Below are 23,825 nucleotides of genomic sequence, written 5' to 3'. Positions count from 1 at the left end.
CGAAGACATCGTTGAGTTATCTGATTGGTTTGAAGGTCTACTTGTGAGTTTATCCTTGGCAGATACCTCTCTTTGGCGGGATGATCTGCTGGTCTTTATGGCTGAACATAAACAAAACAGTTTGGCAAAATGAGGGTGACGCAGTTGAGAAGGTTACTAATTCAGCTAGCAACAATTTGACAGCTTGGTCTATAGCGCGTTCTCCTTTACGCATCGAAGGGAACAGCAGGTTAGTGTTCTGGGCGGTCTTGTCGGGTGAAGAGCCCATGCTGTAGGTAGATCGAAGGTCAATGTTGACACAGCCATTTTTAACGGGTTGGAGAAGATAGGAATTGAAATTGTGGTCCGTGATTATTTGGGTTCGATTGTTCAAGTTAGACAGCTTGTTATTCCGGGGTCCTTTTCTCCTGGATTGACTGAAATAATGAGTGTGAAGAGTTGAGTTGGATTAGGGGACTTGATGATGTGATTATCGAGTCGGACGCTGTGGATGTGGTGTTGGACATTAAAAATCCTATGTCTAATGATTCTGACCTGTTAGTTGAAGATTGTTCTATTTTAGCGAAGCAGTTTTGTAACATTGATTTTATTTTTGTAAGACGATTTGCGAATCAGGTGGCGCATGTTTTTGCGCAAAAAGCCCGTTTCTTGTCAAGTCATCAAGAATGGTTTTCGAACTATCATGAGTATCTTATGTCTATAGCTACTTTCGATTTATGTTAATAAAATCTATCTTTTCATCAAAAAAATCTTTGTTTTATTTCACTAGTCATTAAACCAGATGGTTTAAAGCTTTAACCGGTTCAACATTTTTCCAATGTTGATGATTTGTTGCATTTCAAAGAAATTAATCAAAACTTATAGATACATGTGAGTTAGACAAATCACTCTTCCAACTTAAATAAGATCGCAGGTTCAAACAACATTCACGTATGCAGAAGTTTAAAATTCGACGTTCGAATTTACCTTTTTTAAGAGACCTACACAATTCGAATGGAAATTAGTCTGAATGTGTAAAACTTAAAGATGTTGTGTTCAAACAATTCATATACCAAAAAAAATAAAATGAAAAAAAGGGTATTTGCGCTTCATGAACTTGTGACCTGAAGTCATTTAATTTATTTTTTATTTTTTGAGCAACTAACCACTAAACTCTTCAATTTTAGGTCAGATTACCCATAACCGTATTTTTAAAACGCGTGTAATATAAATATAAAGTAATGGATTCGAGAAATAAATTAGAAAGCTCACTAATTGTTGCGATAAAATCATCCTAAACCTAGTTTTTATAATGAAAATCTAAATTATAATAACTTGACCTAAAACTGAAGAATTTAAGGGTTAGTTGTTCAAAAAAAGTAAAAACTGAATTAAGTCGTATGTTTAAAGTCCGTTTTGACTCTTTATTTAAAAAAAAAAAAATTTAACCGAACATTTGGGTTTTAAATTAGGATCAAACTGGATGAATTGCTGGTTTCCGGGGGGAATCGGTCGAATCGGCCGGTCCACTCCGGTCCTTAAAACAGTGAATCTAACTACGTTATGTTATCACTGAAAACATACTGTAAACCAAAAACAAATAGACAATGGTTTTCTCTTCAGTTATCTCGTCATCACTTTCCCTTTATCTCCCAAGAAAACATCACCAACAACGACAAACACTTCGACGACCAATCCAATGTTGTTCATCATCGTCGTCTATGCCAGTTTCAACCCAACCAAGATCGACCCAGTTCGATTTAAAGACATACTGGGTCAATTTGATGGCCGAGATTAATCAGAAGCTTGACCAAGCTATTCCGGTTCAGTTCCCAGAGCAGATCTATGAGGCCATGAGATACTCTGTTCTCGCTAAAGGGGGTAAGCGGGCTCCTCCGGTTATGTGCGTCGCTGCTTGTGAGCTCTTTGGCGGTGACCGCCTCGCCGCCTTTCCTACTGCCTGCGCTCTTGAAATGGTTAGTCTTCTTTTATTTGATTTTATAATTCTTTCGAAATAAATATTTGTTGGGCTATTTTGTTGAAATTGTCGACGGAATTCAAATATTTCGTAGAAACAAAAGAATTTAGATTGGTTACCAATTGTAATTTCTTGTATAGGTAGCATATATACTTCATTCAATTAATGTGTCCCGTTTCGGAAATGTTCCAGGCACCTGATGTTTGGACACGAAACTTCATTTTGTTAATAATATTGTTTTGTCGTGTCTGTGTTCAAGTGTCCCGGGATCCGTGCTACCTAGAAGAATGATGGGTTTCAAGTATTTTTCTTTATTTGGAATTGATTTTGTAATGTGATGTGAAAGTTGCAATCTTTTGAGTTTTATTTGTGGAATTTCATGTGGGATAATTGCCTTTGGCATGGTTTAAATTTTGTTACATTAGAGAATTAAATTAGTTTAAAGGGAATTGAGCATGAAGATAGCCAATTCTGATTCTTCAAGGCGTAACTATTGGCAGAAAAAAACAATTGCACTTCGAATCTACTGATTGTACTCTTTGAAGTTGCACGAAAATTTGTCGAGTTCTGCATTTCGGCATTTCATTTCTATTTTCAGAAACTTTTATGTAACTTGGAAAATTTATATTTATAACATATTTTTTTTAAATGCGGTTTACAGCATTTCCATATTTGTGCAACATAGATTACTCTCTTTATGAACTGTAAACAAGAAGTATTTGATTTTTTTTTGTTGTATTTCCTGCATGAAGGATGATTATGGAGTTGTGTTTGATTACTTTGTACTCTGGTTTTAACAGGTGCATGCAGCTTCATTGATTCATGATGATCTTCCTTGCATGGATGACGATCCATCACGCCGAGGGCAGCCCTCAAACCATACAGTGTATGGTGTTGATATGGCAATCCTTGCTGGGGATGCACTTTTCCCGCTTGGCTTCCGCCACATCGTTTCTCACACACCAACCAATCTAGTTCCAGAAACGCGCATTCTCCGTGTGATTGCGGAGATTGCTCGTGCTGTGGGTTCCACAGGGATGGCTGCAGGGCAGTTTGTTGACCTTGAGGGGGAGCCCAATTCTGTAGAATTTGTTCAAGAGAAGAAGTACGGTGAAATGGGCGAGTGCTCTGCAGTATGCGGAGGATTACTCGCCGGCGCTGAAGACGATGAAATACAAAGATTGAGAAGGTACGGAAGAGCAGTTGGGGTATTATATCAAGTGATTGATGATGTGTTGGAAGCAAAAACAATGAGGACGGAAGATGAGGAGAAGAAGAACAGCAAAGCTAAGAGTTATGTTAGTTTATATGGGGTTGAGAAGGCGATGAAGGTTGCAGAAGAGCTTAGAATCCAGGCGAAGAAGGAATTGGACGGGTTTCAGAAGTACGGTGATCGTGTCATGCCACTATCTAGCTTTGTGGATTATGCTGCAGATAGAGGTTTTAGTATTGGAGAATTAAGCTGATGGTAAATCTCAGACTTACTGCTACTTTTTCATCACAGCATCAACCTGATAGCTTGGCATCCAGAAGTATACAGAAGACCGTTGTTAGCGATCAATGGCTGTGATTTATTGTTTTGTTTTTTCTTTCAATTCCTTTTATGCTATAGTTCTCTTTGACATGCTGATGTAAGCAAGTTAGTTAGGTAACAGCCCTATGTAAATGACTGTTGTATACTGTACTCGGCTAATTTTCATTCAAACAAGTTTTAAATTAGGAGACAGAAGTGAATGACACAGCGAATGGCAATACAAAATGCGGTATCATCTCTGTAAGGTTAATGAATGGAGAAGTCGATATCCGCTATCAAACTCTTTCTGGCGGTTACGGTATAGGGTCAAGTAGGAGGATGGACTGGTCCGGCAGGAGGCTACGGAAAGGAGGTGAAAATGAAGCTTATACAAATCAGGAAAAAACAATGGGATAAACTTATTTGTATGAGGAATCCATTTTCTGCCACTGAGCTAATAAAGAGATGCTAGTCTAGAATTTCAGTTGCTTGCTGTTGCTGCCATCTTCAACTCCACAACTCTTCAAAGCCTTCAATTTTCTGTAACCTACATGTAAGCTGATCCACATCACCGATATGGAAATCCCTTGCAATTGAACTCTACTCATTTGCTTATCAACCTACAAAACAAGTAGAAATAATTGCAAACCTGCAAATTGGTAAAATGGAACTTTTCAACTGTGACAAAAAAAATGACAATAAAACTTTCTAAGGAAGGAGTATAACTTAAGAAAATGTATTGGCTTTTGATAGCATCCAAAGCACTATTTTTTTATTTCTTTTATATTTTCTCAACTAACTTTTAAGAATAATTGATCCTAATCATTACTGAAGTTTTAAACTATTTTCAGTGATCGAACTATTCTTTTTTTCTTTCTGATCATTGAACTTTTATATTTTTTTTTTCATTTTGGTATTTCTGGCCAAAAATATTTAGGTGGCAGCCGGAAGTTGACATGTGACAACCGGATGCTGGTTTTACTTTGAAAATTTATCACGCATACAAAATTTTACTTTTAAAAAAAGTTTTTAGGTCAAATTATGTATACGTGGCAAGTTTTTAGGTGAATAAATAAACAAATTCTGACTGACACCTAATCATTTTTGACCCGAAAAATATCAAAATGATAAATGATGAAAGTTCAGCGATCAAAAAGAAAAAAAAATTAGTGACCGAAATGAAAAAAATTAAAACATCAGTGACATTCATGAACAATCACCCAACTTTTAAAGACCGAAGTAGTTTTTAGAATTAAATCCAAAGGATCAAATCACTAATGATATAAAATATAAGCACCAAAATATCTTATAAATACACGAACATTTGGGGATTAAAAATAATATCTTTACAAATAAAAGCACTCAAGTGTACAAATTTAAGACATGCTTTATTGTAGATAAAAGGTATAAAAAAACTCTTATAGCTTTCTCAAAAGTACACATAAACTCTTAAACTAATTTTGTGCACAATTAAGCCCCCTTTGTTTTCTAAATAAAAAAAATTCTTTCATCTAACGCCATTAGAAATACATGTTAATTGCTGACATGTCTCTCATAACCATATTAAAAAAAAGTTCAAAAATAATTTTAATGTTTAAAATATTCACAAAAAACTTAAGGAGTTAAGTGTCCAAAAAGTAAATTAAAAGGGCTTTAGTGTTTTTTCCAAAAAAAATTAGAAGACCTTTTTACATAATTTGAAAACATCGAGAGATTAAATGGACTAAAAAAAACGCAAAAGGTTTATGTCTTCTTTGTTAATATTTTAAAGGGTTTTTTGTTACTTTTACCATTATTGTAATAAGCCCGAACAAAACCAGTTGCTTTCATCTGATCTCATCATCTTCTATCTCCAGAACTGAACCAACCCTTTGACCCAAAAATAAATGGCGAACAGCCAAAAAACCAAAGATGAAGAAGGGTTAGATCAGTTACCGGCGGCTTTAATAGCCACCGTCATGACAAAGCTAGACATGGCGTCGATCTGCTCCGTCGCCTGCACATGCAAAACCTTCAGTCTCTGTGCTTCTCACATTCTCACTTTCATCCCCAACTTCCACCTCTCCGTAAGTTCATCACACAAACCATTTATTTTAACATTTTTTAAAAATTTAATGTTTTTTTCATTCTTGTTTCAGGATATTGCCTTATCAATTGAATTGTTGAGACCCTTACTGCCACCTAATCCTTACCTCACCAGTTTAAAGATTGACTGTTCTCGTCTTGAAGATTCTGCGATCGATCTCTTGATTCGGCCGTCGTTGCGTGAGCTTTCGTTGCATAATTGTGCGGATTTTGGTGGCAAATTGCTGTCTGAGATTGGAGGGAAATGTGTGGAACTTAGGTAATACATGTTCATGATTAGAAGTAAATAATTAAGGATTGTTTGTTTGTTTTGTTTTGTATGGTTGATTTTGTTTTTAGGCATTTGTATTTGGGATCGGTGGCGGAAAAGAGAGGACAACCTATTCATATATCTGATTTGGAGGAGTTACTCACTGGCTGCACACAATTAGAAGTAAGGCTTTATTGCTACATTAATCGATTCTTTTAATGCGAGATTAGACCCGAATATTATAATTCAGGTAATTACTAATTAGTGTTTAAATGTGAGAGCAGACGCGCATTACTTTTGGCCTTTTATTCTAGTTCTTAAGCTGCATTAATGATTAAGTACTGATGATGAGGATTTGTACTATAAACGCAAAGCTTTATTTGTGTATGGTGCATTCAATTGGGTTGCGTCAATATCCACCGCGAACATCGCTTTTGGATTACCTTTGAATTTCATTTGTCTGCATGATGTTTGCCCGTTTCTTACATGCTGTGGTAATTTAAATGATTGGAAGCATTGGCACAATAGTAAGCTTGTTGATTTTTTACTATAAGTCGGCCATTGGAATAGTCTCTTTAGAAAAAAATAAATAAATTTTAAAAAAAGACAGTGGGAAGATAATATTCGAGAGATCATGGATGGCCCTTCTCCAATCCTTGTAGACAGATAAAGTTTTTTGTTTCCATATCAAAGAGTCAATCTGATCAATTCCAGGGTATATATGTCCTTGATGCATTAGCTACATTTTATAGCTCAACATTTAAGTATGAAATTTCTTTCCATTTCAGAATCATATATCATTCTTGACTTCTAATGCGATGTTTCTTTTTGGCAGGCATTGACGTTGATGTTAGATGTTTCGTTATTTCTGCGACATAATTTTGCTCGAGTCTGGGCATTGGCCTCAGCAAAACTCACTTCTCTTGAGATCGGCTATATTTCTTCAGTAATGGTTACCGAACTTCTCAGTCCAAGTGTGGGACCCTATCAACCACAAAACCATGTTCGACCATCTATCTTGCCCGGCATTCAGAAGTTAACCCTCTCTGTAGACTATATTACTGACACTATGGTTGGCACAATATCAAAAGGTCTCATGTCTTTAACCCATTTGGATCTTCGAGATACCCCTTTCATCGAACCAATAATTACATTTGATCTTACCAACTCTGGGCTTCAGCAGATTAATCAGTATGGAAAACTGAAACACCTCTCATTAGTTCGGAGCCAGGAGTTCATCATTACATATTTCAGACGAGTTAATGATCTCGGAGTCCTTTTAATGGCTGACAAGTGTGCAAACATGGAAAGCATATGTCTGGGTGGCTTTTGTCAAGTTACTGATACTGGATTTAAAACAATCTTGCATTCATGCTCTAGCTTATACAGGCTTAGGGTGTCTCGTGGAATCCATTTAACCGATTTGGTATTTCATGATATGTCTGCAACATCACTTTGCTTAAGTCATGTTTGCTTGAGATGGTGTAATCTCTTAACTAACCATGCAATTAAAAACTTGGTAGAAAACACGCGACTTAAAGTTCTTGATTTGAGAGATTGCAAGAACCTTGGGGATGAAGCCCTCAGAGCTATTAGTGTTCTTGATGAACTAAAGATTTTACTACTAGATGGATCTGGTATAACAGATTCGGGATTATCTTGCTTAAGAGGGTCAGTCATAAGTTCATTAGTTTCGTTATCTGTGAGAGGATGCAAAAGGCTTACAGATAAATGCATCTCTGCTCTGTTCGACAGCTCTTCTAACTTAGAATTGCAGGAACTGGATGTATCAAATCTTCCTAACCTCTCTGACAATGGAGTTCTCTCCCTTGTTAAAAGCCGAGTGCCCATTTCAGCGCTTCGAATGAGGCAGTGTCCACTTATAGGTGATACTTCAATCATGGCATTAGCGTCGATGCAGGTCGATGAAGACAGAGGTCATGGGAGTAGCTTGCGCTTGTTGGACATATACAACTGCGGTGGAATTACTCAACTTGCATTTCGTTGGTTGAAGAAACCCTACTTTCCAAAGCTGAGATTGCTAGGAGTGACAGGGAGCGTAAATAGGGATATAGTAGATGCTTTGGCTAGAAACAGACCATTCTTGCACGTCGCCTGCCGTGGTGAAGAGCTGGGAATTGACCAGTGGGATAACTCTGACAGTTTGTATGTACATATGCATGACTATGACGAAGTAGATGAACTCGAACAATGGCTTTTGGAGGGAGAGTTCGAGAACGATGACAACAATGATGAAGAGATGGTGGATGCTGAAATCTATCCAGTATTCTAGCTCCAAATATAAGGTGTTCTTGTTGTATGTGTTTGTATAGTTTGTAGTATTTGTGAAATTTGTAATTTCTTGTAATCCTTGTAACTTATATACGTCTTGCCAGGTTTGAACACTATCTAATAGCTGTCGAATTCATATTCATGTACAAATTATTATGTATACTATCATTAAGATTTAAAGGATCTTTTCTTGTATTATATCATAAATACCAAGTTGATGCTTATATCTTATCATACAAAACATGAGATATAATGTTCTAAAATCAATGTGATTTTTTTTATATATTTTCTGAATATCACAATTTGAAGTATCACATTGACAAATATTTCGGTCGTTTGAATATTTTACAAATTTTAGTTTTCAGTTTTAGATTTTAAATTTTAGTTAATCGCTTAAGTACATTTTTGTATTTTATTTCATAAAATTTACAAACTATTTTATTAATTTTAACTAATTGGATCAAATTTTATTATGACCAATTGGTTCATTTTTAATTTTATTATTCATCTTATTAGTTGGCTTATTAGTAATTCAGTTTATCATGTATAATTGAATCAAATAAAAACTTGTCATAATAAATTTCATTGAGAATAAAAGGTTTCTTTTACTAAAAAGTTATTTTTGTTGTTCTTTTCAAAAATATAAAAAGAACCTAACAACAATTATAAAATAAATTAGAAACTTGAATTTTCAAAAATATCACCTTTTTTAACAAAAAGAGGCCAGTATTCCGATTCACTAAAAATAATTAAATTCATCAAGTTTTAAAGTTCGTATCGTAATTACAGAAGACGCTAAAATTAATGATTTATTTTACAACTAACACTATTTTTAACTAGAGTAGATAAAAATTAATATTAAAATTTTCCACATAAGATATGCTCTTAAATTTTAGTTTCAGATTACTCATGAACTTTTAAATTCTAAACTCAATATAACTTATTTCTTAAATTTAAAAATTGTATAATTTATCCCTTTAGACAAATTTTATTTATATTTCTATTATAGTAAGAATTCATTTGTTGTAATAAAAAAGAATTCATTTCAATAGATCTTAATATTTAAGGGTTAGATTGCATCAAGGTAAAGTTAGAATTAAATTCTTATCATAAAAGTTATAGAATATAATGGTATTTTATTATTTATTTATCTTTTGATTTTGGACGTATAAATTATTCAGGATGGATTCTAACTATAAGACGATATTTTAAAAAAAAACTTATATCTGACTAATTCACATTCGAGCCGTATTGTTTTTTATTTACTCCGATACGCTAAAATAAAGATAATAAATTGTTTTTTTCTTTTAAATATAACTACTTTTTCTTTTTTTTGAATAAAAATAATAGGCTTAATTTCTTAAAAAAAACCCCACCTTGTATTTTTTTTTCGTTTATACCCTGACCTTATAAAAACACCATTTGTACCCAATTTTGAGTTTTTATGTTTCATCTCTACCCAAAAGCATTAAATTGTATTCTTTTCATTTGAAAAAGAGTTTAAAACAATCCTTTATTTTTAACTTATATACTATTTAGATATTAATGTTATTAATAGTACAAAAATACCATTTTCTTCAAAAAATTAAAATAATTTTAATTATTTTTTATTTTTTAAAAAAATATTTCCGATTTTTTTTTAATTTTTTAATTTTTTTTTTAAAATGTTTCCGACAAAAAATTTAAAATAATAATTTTTTTTTTATTTTATAAAATTAAAAAAATAAATTAATTATTTGAATGTATTTGATTATTTTTTAAGTTTAAGGATTTATTTCTATTTTTAAAAATAGAAAAAAGTATGTTTTAAACTCTTTTTCAAATGAAAAGAGTACAATTTAATGCTTTTGGGAAACATAAAAACTCAAAATTGGGTACAAATGGTGTTTTTATAATGGTTAGGGTATAAACGAAGAAAAAGTGCAAGGTGGGGGGTTTTTAAGAAATTAAGCCAAAATAATAAATTGTTTGATAGTATAATTAAAAAGCAGCGGTGTTCCGAAAGCATTCAGCAAAACAACCCAACAATGGAAACAGAACCATCAAATCATCCACCGCCTATTCCTTCCGACAACCCCATAATCTCCGGCGAATCATCACCGGAAACCGACCTTACGCTCTCTCCTCCTCCACCACAGTCCCACATTACCACCACCGGCCCCCAAAACAACAACACTCTCACCGACTCTCAAGACGATTCCTCCGACCCACCTCCCAACCAACAACCCAATAACCCCAATTCAACCGCCCCTACCGCTCCTCCTCCGCCAAAACGCCGACGCCGCAGAAAAAAACGCTTCTTCACCGAAATCAACGTAAACCCTTCGTTCCGCCGCCACAGAATAGCCGGAGGGTTATCCAAAGAAGTTGACGTTGAAGCACTAATCGCCATCTCCGTCGGATTTCCCGTCGATTCTCTAACCGAAGAAGAAATCGAAGCGAATGTCGTGTCAACAATTGGTAGCACCGAACAATCGAATTACATAGTAGTTAGAAATCACATTCTCTCCCGCTGGAGATCAAATGTGAACGTGTGGCTGACGCGCGAGCACGCGCTCGAGGAAATTCGCGCTGAGCATAAGATTTTGGTGGACTCTGCTTATGATTTTTTACTAGAACATGGTTATATTAATTTTGGTATTGTACAAAAACTTAATGTGTGTGCAGCTGAGAAACCAAATGTAGTTGTTGTTGGTGCTGGTTTTGCTGGATTAGTTGCGGCTAGGCAACTACTCGGTATGGGTTTTAAGGTTGTTGTTTTGGAGGGGAGAGCGCGGGCTGGCGGTCGTGTTAAGACGATGCAAATGAAGGGCGACGGAGTGGTGGCTGCAGCTGATTTAGGTGGGAGTGTGCTGACCGGGATTAACGGGAATCCCCTTGGCGTTCTTGCTAGGCAGATGGGTTTACCTCTTCATAAGGTAAGAGATAATTGCCCTTTGTATTTACCTGATGGAAAAGCTATAGATAAAGAGATTGATTCTAGTGTAGAGGTTTCTTTTAATAAGTTGTTAGATAGGGTTTGTAAGCTTAGGCAGGCTATGATTGAGGAGGTTAAATCCGTTGATGTTAACTTAGGGACCGCTCTTGAAGCATTTAGGCATGCACATAAAGTGGCTGACAATCCACAGGAGAGAATGCTGTTGAATTGGCATCTTGCGAATTTAGAATATGCGAATGCGTCGTTAATGTCTAATTTATCTATGGCTTATTGGGATCAGGATGATCCTTATGAGATGGGTGGTGATCATTGTTTTATTCCCGGTGGTAATGATACTTTTGTTAGAGAGATCGCTAAGGACCTCCCTATTTTTTATGAGAGGACTGTGGAGAGTATTAGATATGGATGTGATGGGGTTATTGTTTATGCAAATGGGCAGGAGTTTCGTGGTGATATGGTGCTTTGTACTGTGCCATTAGGTGTGCTTAAAACGGGATCGATTGAATTTAACCCTGATCTTCCACAAAGAAAGAAAGATGCGATTCAGCGATTAGGATATGGCCTATTAAATAAGGTGGTATTGTTGTTTCCCTATAATTTTTGGGGTGGAGAAATTGATACATTTGGGCATTTGACTGAAGATTCAAGTATGAGAGGTGAATTCTTCCTGTTTTACAGTTATTCTTCTGTTTCAGGGGGTCCACTTCTAATTGCTCTTGTTGCTGGAGAAGCTGCAGTTAAGTTTGAGACGAAGTCTCCAGTTGAATCTGTTAAAAGAGTACTCCAGATTTTGCGTGGTATTTTTCATCCTAAAGGGATTGTTGTTCCAGACCCGGTTCAGGCAGTGTGTACACGCTGGGGGAAAGATTGCTTCACATATGGGTCCTACTCTTATGTTGCAGTCGGGTCTTCCGGAGATGATTATGATATTCTCGCCGAGAGTGTCGGAGATGGAAGAGTATTCTTTGCGGGAGAGGCAACAAATAAACAGTATCCAGCAACGATGCATGGAGCATTTCTAAGTGGGATGAGAGAAGCGGCTAACATATTAAGAGAGGCCAAGAAGAGGTCGTTGGCTCTCACTGACAAGGAATATAATGACATGGAGGAAAATGACGACTTGACTAAACTTTACAAAACCCCTGATTTGACATTTGGAAACTTCTCTATTTTGTTTGATCCGAGGACAAATGATGTAGATTCTCTGTCATTGTTGAGGGTCAAATTCGAAGGTCCGAAGTTGGATTCTAGCTTTCTGTGTCTCTATGGTTTAATTTCCAGGAAGCAGGCCATGGAGCTGAGTAAATTAGAAGATGATAGCAAGAGGTTGGAGACATTGTATCTCAACTTTCAAGTAAAGCTGGTTGGAATGAAAGGTTTATCTCAGTTTGGGGACGATCTACTTAAACACATCAAGGCTGCGCGTGCCTAAATGTCAGGCTCTGAGATTAACACATGCATTTGGAATATAAGGTCTCCTGTTATCATTTTGTGATTGAAGGAAAACTTACTAAATTATTACAACTTCGAGTTTCTTTCCAGTGGAGCTGAATTGATCCATCTGGATCTAATTATGTGGGCAGTAGTTCAGGTATTTCTGAATTGAATAGAAGTCAATTATGCATAAGCTGGTTTCGGTTTTCGATACATTGCATCTTGATATTTGTTCTGGATTGTAATCAGAACATCGACTCGACTTGACTAGGAATTAGTGTAGGATATTGCAGTAGTTCTTCAATTGCTTTCAAATATACCAAAAAGACTGGAGCTGATTTTATTTCAGTGAAGTCTGTACATATTAGGCCTTTTTTTTCTTCGAAATGGCTACATTTGGCTTCTTGATTCAATGCATAGAGGAAATCTAGGACCCTTTTCACTTATCCTATTAAGTTAAAATTTCTGTCCTAAATGTGAATTTTTTCGTTCAGATAGTTTAAGAATGTCTGATGTATGATATGGAAGATATGATAAAAAGAAAAAAAGCACAAAGGCAAAAGCTTTCTGCACTATGTTCTCGTGGGGAATGACTCCATTCAAGTTCAAATTCACTCTATTTTTCTCAAATCTATTTGATGGACGACACGTAAATAAAATGATATTTAATACGATAATTTTTTTTATCATTTTGTTAATGTGTCATTCATCTAAGTGTGTATGAAGAAAATGTAGGAAATTTTAGATTTGTGGGGATCCACTTCCATTTTCAGCTGCTATTAATATATGATGATATCAAGCAAGAGAAATTCTTTATTCAGATCTGTTGCATAAACACATGGGCTTGTATAGGCCTTCTCGTTCCCGGGTAAGAGCATCACATTATTCTAGATCATCTCTTCTGTTTATTCTTATAAATAGTAAAAGTTAGAGAAAATTACACCAAATCACCCAAATATTCAAATTTTTGTGTTTATAACTCAGTTTTTTATTTTTTGCAAAAATCTCTCATTTTTCAAAATATCTTTCCACGCATACCTTTTAATTTTTGGATTTCCTATTTTATCCTTATGATATACCCCCCTTCTTCTTCTTAACATAACAACCAGTAATGGCAACATATCAGTTACCATTTCTCAAAATAAATTATTAGAATCTATAGCAGCCATGGCAGCTGAAACAGCAATTGAATAGCTCACGTCTCTGTCTGTCTTCTTCAACCTTCATCTCATTTCTATTAACACTGTGAGCGTTAGTAATCATGAAAATCAATTGCTTGGTGGTCTTAAGCGAGACCGAAGGTGGTCGGAGGTAGGATCAATGGTGGTCGGAGGTTGAACCGCCGGTAGTCGGAGTCAAAAAGAAAAATTATAGATCTTACTATTTTTAATTAAAAACTCAACAAGTATGTACTTTTTATAAGAAGTTTTTCTCATGTTTCTATGGTTTGATCATAAGTTTCATTTTTTCTCTTTTCCTGTAAATGAGATTCCATTATAGCCAAATACAATTGGTTTTGAGTGTTATTACTGTCTTTGTTTGGCCAAATTTAGAAGATGAGTAGTAAATGAAATTTAATGGAGAATTAATTCCATATTTTTTTTATTTTGAGATGCCTTTATTTTGTTTCTATCATACGATATGTTTGGCTATAGTAGATTGCTATGCAAATATTGATATAATTCATGTGTTAAATCGAGTTGTTGATTTAGGATGTTGCTGCATCGATTTAGTGGGTTGTTGGTTTGCCATGGAATATGTGGACTGACTGGGCAATGCAGCGCGCTAGAACTGGAGTATTGTTTTTTTTTTTGAAATAGAGAAATTGATAATTGAATGGGTTTTTAAGGAATCATTTGTAAGAGTTTTGAATCAATTGTGAATTATAATTCTTGATATTTTGTTGTTATTTGCTGGGATTAAATTGTCTATTAAATGACATTTTATATATACAAATTGAATATTTTTTTTAAGTGAAATGTATCTGATAGTCTATAAAACCAAAAATCAACCTGATGTGAACCTGATGTGAACCTATATGAACTACTTTAATTTGATTTCTAATATAATGTATCTAGCTGCTTTTTACAATTTTAACTGACATTTTATATCGAGAGAATTTTGAGATTTGATGTAATATACATATTAAATATATCTTTTAAGTGAAATGTATTCGACAATTTATAAAACCGAAAATCAACCTGATTTGAACCTGATGTGAACCTATATCAACTGAACTACGTTAATTCAATTTTTAATAAAATTTGTCTAGCTGGTTTTTACAATCTTAACTGACATTTTATATCGAGAGAATTTTGAGATTAATGTAATATACAAATTAAATATATCTTTTAAGTGAAATGTATCTGACAGTTCATAAAATCAAATATCAACCTGATGTGAACTTTATGTGAACCTGATGTGAACCTATATCAACTGAACTATTTTAATTTATTTTTTATTAAAATTTGTCTTACTGCTCTTTACAATCTTAACTAAAAATTTATATACATAAATTGAATATCTCTTTTTAGTGAAATGTATATGACAGTCTATAAAACCGAAAATCAACCTGATCTGAACCTACATGAATTGAACTATTTTAATTCAATTTTTAATAAAATTTGTCTAGCTGCTTTTTACAATTTTAACTGATATTTTATATCGAAATAATTTTGAGATTTCGTGTAATATACAAATTAAATATATCTTTTAAGTGGAATGTATTCGACAGTTTATAAAACCAAAAATCAACCGGATGTGAACCTGATGTGAATCTATATCAACTGAACTATTTTAATTCAATTTTTAATAAAATGTGTCTAGATGTTTTTACAATCTTAACTGACATTTTGTATCGAGAGAATTTTGAGATTTAGTGTAATAAAGAAATTAAATATATCTTTTAAGTGAAATGTATTTAACAGTTTATAAAACCAAAAATCAACCTGATGTGAACCTTATGTGAACCTATATCAACTGAACTATCTTAATTCATTTTTTAATTAAATTTGTCTTGTTACTCTTTACAATCTCAACTAACATTTTATATTGAGAGAATTTTGAAAGTTAATGTAATATACAATCAATTCAATATAAATTTATAAACTAATTTAATACAGTATTTATTTAACATAACATATAAAACTATTACTACACATTAATATAAATAATATTTTTATTTTATATAACAAAAATAAATTTAATTTAATTGGGAAATAATAGAAAATAAAAATAAATGGGAAGTTATAAAGGAAAATAAAACTGAAACAAACTTAATGACACGAGAAATCTGTATTGCTTGCATTTAGAACACTTTCACAAGTATGAACATACTAAATAAGAGGATAAAGAACATTTGATTATAACTAAGCAGTAAAAAGATTAAAACTTTCATAATTATGAAGTAAGCATTTTTGTCTCTCTAAAAAAAGCCTTTACTTCTCTAATGTATCATTAACTTCTCTTATAGCAGCTCTGCCTTCTTCATTTGCAGATGGACCTCCAACCACAAGACATGGCAATGGAGGTAAAATAAAATTCTCTCTGATTCAAATTTCAGCAAATTTCCAATCATCAATCTCAAAAGCTGGCCTTTGAAATCACTCAATTTCAACACTACAAGCAATTATATTATGTTGTGAACAGATTGTTAAAATGAAATTGACGATGAGAATCCATCTCGGATTCCACCGTTCATCACTCCCACTCCGGCGACCACCTCTGATTTCACTATTCCTCCCAATCCAACGGCTTTTGTCGCTGATCTCGTGGCTGCTCCTCCTCCCATCCTGATTGTTCAAAGTTTAAATCCCTACTTTTATTCTTAAGATTATTTTGATGAAGCAAAGTTTATTGACTTAAATCGCAGGATCTTGCCGATCGTACACCATAACTTCAACAACGCCACTTTTTTTTCTTACCTTTATTTTTGGGTCACGTGTTTTAACAGAGAAGGGCATTATTGTCCAACTTCCTATATTAAGTAGTCCATTTTAGGATATGGGAGATTTTTTGAAAACTTTTCTTATTTTTTGAGAGATTTTTGCCAAAATCAAAATGTTGAGGGAAAAATACAACACTATAGCATTTTTGGGGGATTTGTGTAAAAAAACCCCAAAGGTTATTAATGAGCTGAGGTAGTAAATCTCATACTACTTGATGGAGATACAAATAAACATGTGGACACTTAAAGAGTTGAATAGTGACACTAGATGACTTATACATTCATATAAGTTAATATAAAGGCATCTAGATCATGATTGTACAAATCAATCCCTTGACTTGCGGTGATATACTTATTTTGTATATATCTGATTAGAGTTTGTTATTCCTTATCTCTAAATCTTTCATGGGTTAGGATCGCGAGATGTGTTGATTTTAGTTAGTTATATGGAGATAGGTGTTCAGTCTAGAGAGGATTTATTAATGTAGATGAATGGGGATAAATTTGTATTATATCACGAATTGTTCTTAATGGATGATAAAACCTATGCATGTGTATAATTAGAAGAATATTATAAAGTCATTTCTAGTAGAAGTCATATTTATCAAGAATGAGAGATGAGGTCATATAATTGAGGAATCTAATGTTTGACTACCTGTAACACTAGTCAATACTGGAATCATGAATGAATGAAATTTTAGTGTACGCTCACGTTAAAAATAAATTGACGTCGCTTTGTTTTAGAATTCTATTAAGTTATGACCCAAGAAAGAAAAATTGGAACTATTAAAGGATCAGATCAATTCATAAGTAATTTTTTCTTAGTATTATAACAGCTAGAAATTCATGCACCCTTGAGAAAATGCACCCGTCGCTATAACTAATCGAGTAACTCTAAAAATCATGTGTACAAGCTCATAATGAGGGACGTGATTTTGTTCGTGAGGTAGCCAGTCTTTACTCGGCCCAAGCAATGCCTAAAGACTTGACTTATGGAGCCATACATGCATGTCGAGCAGAAAAGAATCAATAGATTAAGAAAGAAAATAAGAATCAGATGAAGAGCTGAAGATCAAAAATTGATATATACAAAACATACTAATTCTTAAGATTTTAAGCCACCAAAATAAGCCCAAATATTCAATCCAACATGATATTTCTAAATAAACGAAGATTAAAAACTAATTTTTTTTTTTCGAATTATCAGAAAACAAGCCAAGGACTTATAATGGTACTTATGAGTACCCAATCTTTATATTTGCATATTTTGTTTATTTAAATCATCAAATATTTTTTTTGTATTTTTCAGTGTTCTCGACATATATGTCATGAAACTATTTTTTAGTTTGATTCGTTTTTATAGTCTAAAAAGCACACTTTTAGGTTTTTTTACATCATTTTAAAATTACCCAAATCATATTTAATTGATTTATAATATTTTTGATGTATGAAAATTGACCCGAGAATGTGAAAAACGCAACAGCAAATTACCTAGGGTGAGACGGTGTTGTACCATCTCAAAATAGAGTTAGCTTCATTTAAAATTCAGAACCATTTGGTTGATGCGCAAAGTGAGGTGACATTGATGCCATCTAAACTTCATCTCTTCTCTTGCGCCTGTTGAGATAGTGCGACATGCATAATCCAATTTTTTTCACTAATTCGATCATGACTCAAATACAGATCTGCTGATCAGTATCCAAATTGACCCAGAGTCATTTCTCAAGAAATAGAGCAGTTGGTTCGTCTGTATTTTCAAAAAACAAATAGATCAATTAAAGGTTTAAAAGTCTTTTCAACCTTATATGTATATAAATAGATGTATTGATCATGTTGGTACTATTTCAATCACTTTGGATGTATATCTAGATACAATTTAACTAGTTAATTCAAAAAATTCACCTAGTTAATTCTAAATTAATTAAACCCCTATAAATATTAGGAATATCAATTTCCTTACAAAAAAGTGTTTATATCATGTTTAAAATAGGAAATAAAAGGGTTAATGTCATAAAAATTCACCAACTTTACACGTTTTCTCAGTTTACTCACGTTCTATAAAACTTCTCATAAAAATAAACCAACTTTCATTTTTCTTCCCAAATTCATATACAGTTGTTGACGTGTCACTCATGCATTGGTTCAAATTGACTTAAAATTGACGCGACACCCATTATTGATCAATTTGCTGAGGTGTAAGTCATTTTTAACCAATGAATGAGTGACACATCAACACCGTGTATGAATTTTGGGGAAAAATAAAAGTTATATTTTTATGAGTAGTTTTAAAGAACGTGATTAAATTGAGAAAATATGCGAAATTAGTGAATTTTTTTGACATTAACCCTATTTCCTATTTTAGACATGGTATAAATACCTTTTTGTAAGGAAATTGGAGAAAGACTCACTAGCCTATTTTTTACTATTTAGTGGTTAAATAGGTATTGAAGATGGTAAATAATAAAATCAATATCACATTTTAAATCTGGTTTAAGCTTTGTACATGTAATTGGAATAAAATCGATCATCATGTGTTATTTGCTAGAAACATAAGTATTTGATACTTGCCTAGAATTACGTGTTTTTTTCTTGCCATGATTAGTAGGACGACCGAGTCATATGCCATCGAATATATTGTAATGCATGTTTATAATATTTTCAGTTTCCAGTTTTCGATGTCTGTGTATGAGTTGAGATCTGTTTGTTGTTGCATGTACTATATGGTCTATTTACCTGTGGTAACCCAGAAAATCGATAAAATTAGTTATATTGTAAATCTCTCGAGTTGGTTATATCCACGAACCTGAATATTTTGATCTGATGATTATCCTTGGCATCCATGAGTTAGTCAAATATATAGTTACTATAAAAGATATTCCTAGTACGACTACGTGACAGTTAATATGAGTAGAATACTCTTAGTATTTGAGTCGGTTTTGCATCGCTTTGTTATGATTTACCGTGCAAATATAGGTGTTTGTGTGCCTTATTGAGTGTTTGAGCATTTTAGGTATATCAGAGCAATTGCGGGACTATTTTGGACTAAAAGCGTAAGGAGTTGATAAATCGACGAAGCGAAAAAGTCTAGAGCGAGGAAGAGAAGTGTTGAGCCAAAAATTGTACATGTCTCAATCGAGATACTATCCTTCTCTATCGAGACATGAAGGGTAAAGATACAGGGATTTTTCAAGATTAAAGTCTCCATCGAGAAGTTAGAGGGATCGATCGAAAAGTGGTTTTATTGTTCTTGTCTCGATCGAGACACCCCTTTCTTGATCGAGACGTATGTTTAGGCAAAGAGGAAAGTGACATTTGAAGCAAAGGGACAAGACATGGGCCACTTCCTCTTTATTCCAAACATAGACTCGTACAAGAATATTCTTTACTCTTTTGTAAGCCTTTATAAGGCATTTTATCTCATTTTTAGGGGATACCACTTGATACACTTTTATTACAGTACAATTATTCTTTCTAGTTTAGTCTTTAGTATCTTTTTAGGGCTTTGTAGCCACGAGCTTCAATATTTCCAGCATTTTTAGTTTTCACCATTGTTGGCGTTTTATGACGCTTTGATTATTGTAGAACAAAATTTATCTTTAAAAGCAAGTGTGTACTTTGAATCTTATTTTTCTAAATAAGTATTTCTTATCTATGATGTGTATTTGTTTAGTAGTTAAAATGATGGTTAGTATGAATGGCTAAATCCCCATGTTTGGGGGTTGATATGAGCTACTAGATAATTGTATGATTGGGACGTTTATTGTGGTGTGTTTAATTTGTTCTAATCTTTATGCTTATAGCTACCCTAAGCTTGTTTTAATGCATAATTAACTCACTGAGAGATGGTCAATTAGGTAGACTAATAGGATTGGAAGCCTAAGTTGTAACGCCGCGAGATCTGGCTAAGGTTTAGGTGATTATAGAGTTGATTATTAATTGTTTATTATTTAATTTAATGTGCTTAGGATCACGAGACTGAGTTAGGTTTGTTTGATTGCTCAATTTCCAGTTTTGTTGTTCTTTGAGGCTCGAGAGAGCGGGAACGACGCTTTAAGAACAACTCGGCTCTAGTTAGATGCCACGCTTTACATTTCCATGATTGCAATATCTAAACACTATTTTCAACCCCTAAACGCTTTAACTTATTGATTTCTTTGCTTTTAATTCCCCTTTGTCAATTGCGAGTTAGTGATTAATTAACCGTTAATTGCTCGTGTTAGTTACAATTTGGTCCAATTTTAATTGTTTAAAGTGTTTACAATTTCCCTTTATTGTTTGCTAACCGAATGAATGACTTGATTAAAACTATTCTCGTTTGATGCCATTGTCTCTTTGAATTCGACTACCCAGACTTTCAATCTACTTTATTACGAGTTGTGATATTGTCACTCTTAAATGACCAACAACAACTACCCTCGAATGTTAACCATTAGACTGCTATAAGTTTAAGCTAACTGGGCATACTCACTGCCCTTCCGCTTTCACATAATTTCGCACAAAAATTGAATCAAGTTAAGCCAGCTCGCGGATTATTCAAAATTAATTCAAAAAATATTTAGAATTAATCAAGTCAAATTTGAGTTCAAATTACTTGAGTCAATTGTCAAAGTTTAAATATTAAAAATTTCAAATAAAAAATTTGTTAACTTAATTGACCTTTGATTAAAATATTTTAATTTTTTTTTATTATATATATATATATATATTTATTTAATAATGTCTTTACTTTCATATTCAAAATTAATTTGTAAAAGTTGTATTCAAAAATCAAGTTGATTGGATTTGAACTCGACTCTTATCAAGCAAAATTTTGTACTTAATTTTATTTATTGTTTTAATGGATTAACGTAAAAAAGAAAACCACTATTAATTTTAGCGGGTTTTGTAATTATAACACGAATTGTAAATTCTAACAAAATAAGTCGTTAATTTTTGTTCTTGATAAATCGAAACACTAATTTATTTTCTGTTGAAATAACACTGATATAGATGTCGAAACAATATTACATTATTGTTCAAATCAATATTATTTAAATTGAAACTAGTTCCATGTTATGATTTGCTAAAATTTATAAGTTGATCATTGATATTTGCTGAATTTTAGAGTTTATATTTTATTTAGGTTTAATGTTAAAAAATAACGAACTTTACATGTTTTTTATTTTAATTATGCAATTTAAATTTGTCATTTTCATACGCGAACTATCTATTTTCTTTCAAATTCATACACGGCGCTGAGGTGGCACTTATTCACTTGTGTAAAATGACTTCAACTTCAAACGAATTACACCACTGGAGCCGTGACACCTCAGCGCTGTATATGAATTTGAAAAAAAAAATGGTAGTTCGTGCATGAAAATGACAAAATTTTAAATTGCGTGATTAAAATAAAAAAAATGTAAATTTTGTGATTTTTTGACATTATTTCTTTCATTTATAAGTTGTACTAAAATTTATTTTTATTTTAATTTAAATTTAATCCAAATTTAATTTACTTTCATATTATAGTTTCTCTCACATATCATTTGTATGGGAAAGACATGGGGCTATAACAGATTGAGTACATAGTCTAGATTCAATGAATTTTAAAAAAGATTAATTACATATAAAATACATTGAGTTTTAAAAAAATTAAGCAGTATCAACACAGACACAACCTTTTATTTCTTTTCAATTCTTCATTTGCATATTTTTCAATAAAATTTCGTTGATTTGTACATCCGGTAGGTCTATCATGTGTCATGTCACATCAGAGAAAACCGGCCCTAAAATAATGTCGATGATGAACTTGAAAAGAAACGAAAAATTATGCATACGATTAATACTTTTCTAAAGTTATGTATTTTTAAAGTGTAACGGTTATAATTTTATATGTAATTAATTTTTTAAAAACAAGTCCAGATTCATTAAACTTGAAAATTATATCTAGATTCAATGAACTCTCTTTAAATCTAACAAAAATATGGTCAGTTTATTTAATCAGATCATTTATGCAGTCAATGCAATGTTTAATGTAACGCCAATGGACATATGACTCATGAAGATTTATTTTATTTATTATGTTAGTTTGGTTTTATTTTTTGTTTAGGATTTTGACAATAAGGATTTGAAGGGAAACATTTTTTTTTTTAAGAAAACAAACAATTCCTCAAAAATACTATCAAATCAAAAAAAATGACTTTCCAGCTGCCTTCTGTCAAAGGATGTTGCCTCGGATATTAATAAAAAGCTATTTTGTGCTTAAGATTATAAATAATACTCCCTCTGTTTTCTTTTATTTGTCCATTTTAATAAAACACACATATTAAAAAAGTCATTAAAATTTCATGTAAATGACTAAATAACCTTACATTGATTAGGGATGGCAATGGGGCGGGGTGGGGACGGGGAAGCCATCCCCATCCCCATCCCTGCGTCTATGGGGAATCCCCATCCCCGTCCCCATTTAATTAATGGGGATAAAATCATCCCCGTCCCCATCCCCATGGATTCCCCATCCCCATGGGGATCCCCATTCCCCGTACAATTAAATATAATTTATAAATAATTTTATTATTTTCATAAAATATTTGAAAAAAAAAATTATTATAGAAAATACTATTACCTTTTATAATATTATATATTTATAACTAAATAGAAACTAATAAAAAAAATTATGTTAAATTATTTAAAATTATAAATAACATACTAAAACTTATAATATAATATAAATATACATAAATATAAATCGGATCCCCATGGGGACGGGGATGGGATCCCCATGGGGTGGGGATTATACCCCCCGTCCCCTCCCCATCTCCGTGGTTGGGGAATGATTTTCCCCCATCCCCGTACCCATGGGGGTAATTGGTGGGGATTCCCCGCCCCATTAGGGGCGGGTCCCCACGGGAAACGGGGAATCCCCTCCCCATTGCCATCCCTAACATTGATATACTAAAATCCACATATTAATAAATGATATTTCTACTCCACTAATTAAAGTAAAGGGTGACAATAAAAAAAATATTAAAATTTATCATTGAAACTTATATGGATAAATATTTTAACACAAATATAATTTTAAAAATGACAATTAAAAGGAAACGGTGGGAGTAGTACTTTTTTAAAAGTAAACAAACTAATTTTGTTACTGAAAATAGCAGATATTTTTGCACATATGTATTTATATTTCAAAAGAAATGATAAGCAACTATACTTCTATTGGCATTTTTTTCTTCTAAATGTTTTAAAAAATATTTTTTGAATTTTATTTATATGCTGCTTTTAATATATAATCTGAAATCAAATACAAAAAAGAAATTAATGCCACTAAAGTCATGTTCGTCTTATATATATATATATATAAGAAAATTTAAATTTATTAAGCGCAGTTCATCAAAAATTCGACAAATAAAATTCGAGATTTTGAAA

The 23,825-nt window shown here is 32.9% G+C and overlaps 3 protein-coding genes across 3 annotated transcripts; all 3 read left to right on the top strand.

Annotated features, from left to right (window-relative positions):
• The first annotated feature begins 1,530 nt into the window (after positions 1-1,530).
• On the top strand, positions 1,531-3,676 carry LOC126680566 (heterodimeric geranylgeranyl pyrophosphate synthase small subunit, chloroplastic). The gene is made up of 2 exons (XM_050375706.2): positions 1,531-1,955; positions 2,758-3,676. Exons 1-2 carry the CDS (start codon positions 1,587-1,589, stop codon positions 3,421-3,423), a joined length of 1,035 nt encoding a protein of 344 aa, XP_050231663.1. The 5' UTR covers positions 1,531-1,586; the 3' UTR covers positions 3,424-3,676.
• Positions 3,677-5,287: 1,611 nt separating this feature from the next.
• On the top strand, positions 5,288-8,295 carry LOC126680565 (F-box/LRR-repeat protein 10). The gene is made up of 4 exons (XM_050375705.2): positions 5,288-5,536; positions 5,609-5,814; positions 5,895-5,988; positions 6,641-8,295. Exons 1-4 carry the CDS (start codon positions 5,357-5,359, stop codon positions 8,096-8,098), a joined length of 1,938 nt encoding a protein of 645 aa, XP_050231662.1. The 5' UTR covers positions 5,288-5,356; the 3' UTR covers positions 8,099-8,295.
• Positions 8,296-10,077: 1,782 nt separating this feature from the next.
• LOC126682353 (lysine-specific histone demethylase 1 homolog 1) lies at positions 10,078-13,044 on the top strand. Its single transcript, XM_050378006.1, has one exon. The coding sequence runs from the start codon at positions 10,125-10,127 to the stop codon at positions 12,465-12,467; it is 2,343 nt and encodes a 780-aa protein (XP_050233963.1). The 5' UTR covers positions 10,078-10,124; the 3' UTR covers positions 12,468-13,044.
• The last annotated feature ends 10,781 nt before the right edge of the window (positions 13,045-23,825 follow it).

Source organism: Mercurialis annua, linkage group LG5 (genome assembly GCF_937616625.2).
Source record: "Mercurialis annua linkage group LG5, ddMerAnnu1.2, whole genome shotgun sequence".
NCBI classification, from domain to species: Eukaryota; Viridiplantae; Streptophyta; class Magnoliopsida; order Malpighiales; family Euphorbiaceae; genus Mercurialis; species Mercurialis annua.
The sequence above is the reverse complement of the archived record's forward strand: the minus strand, read 5'-3'. Positions and strand labels throughout refer to the sequence as shown.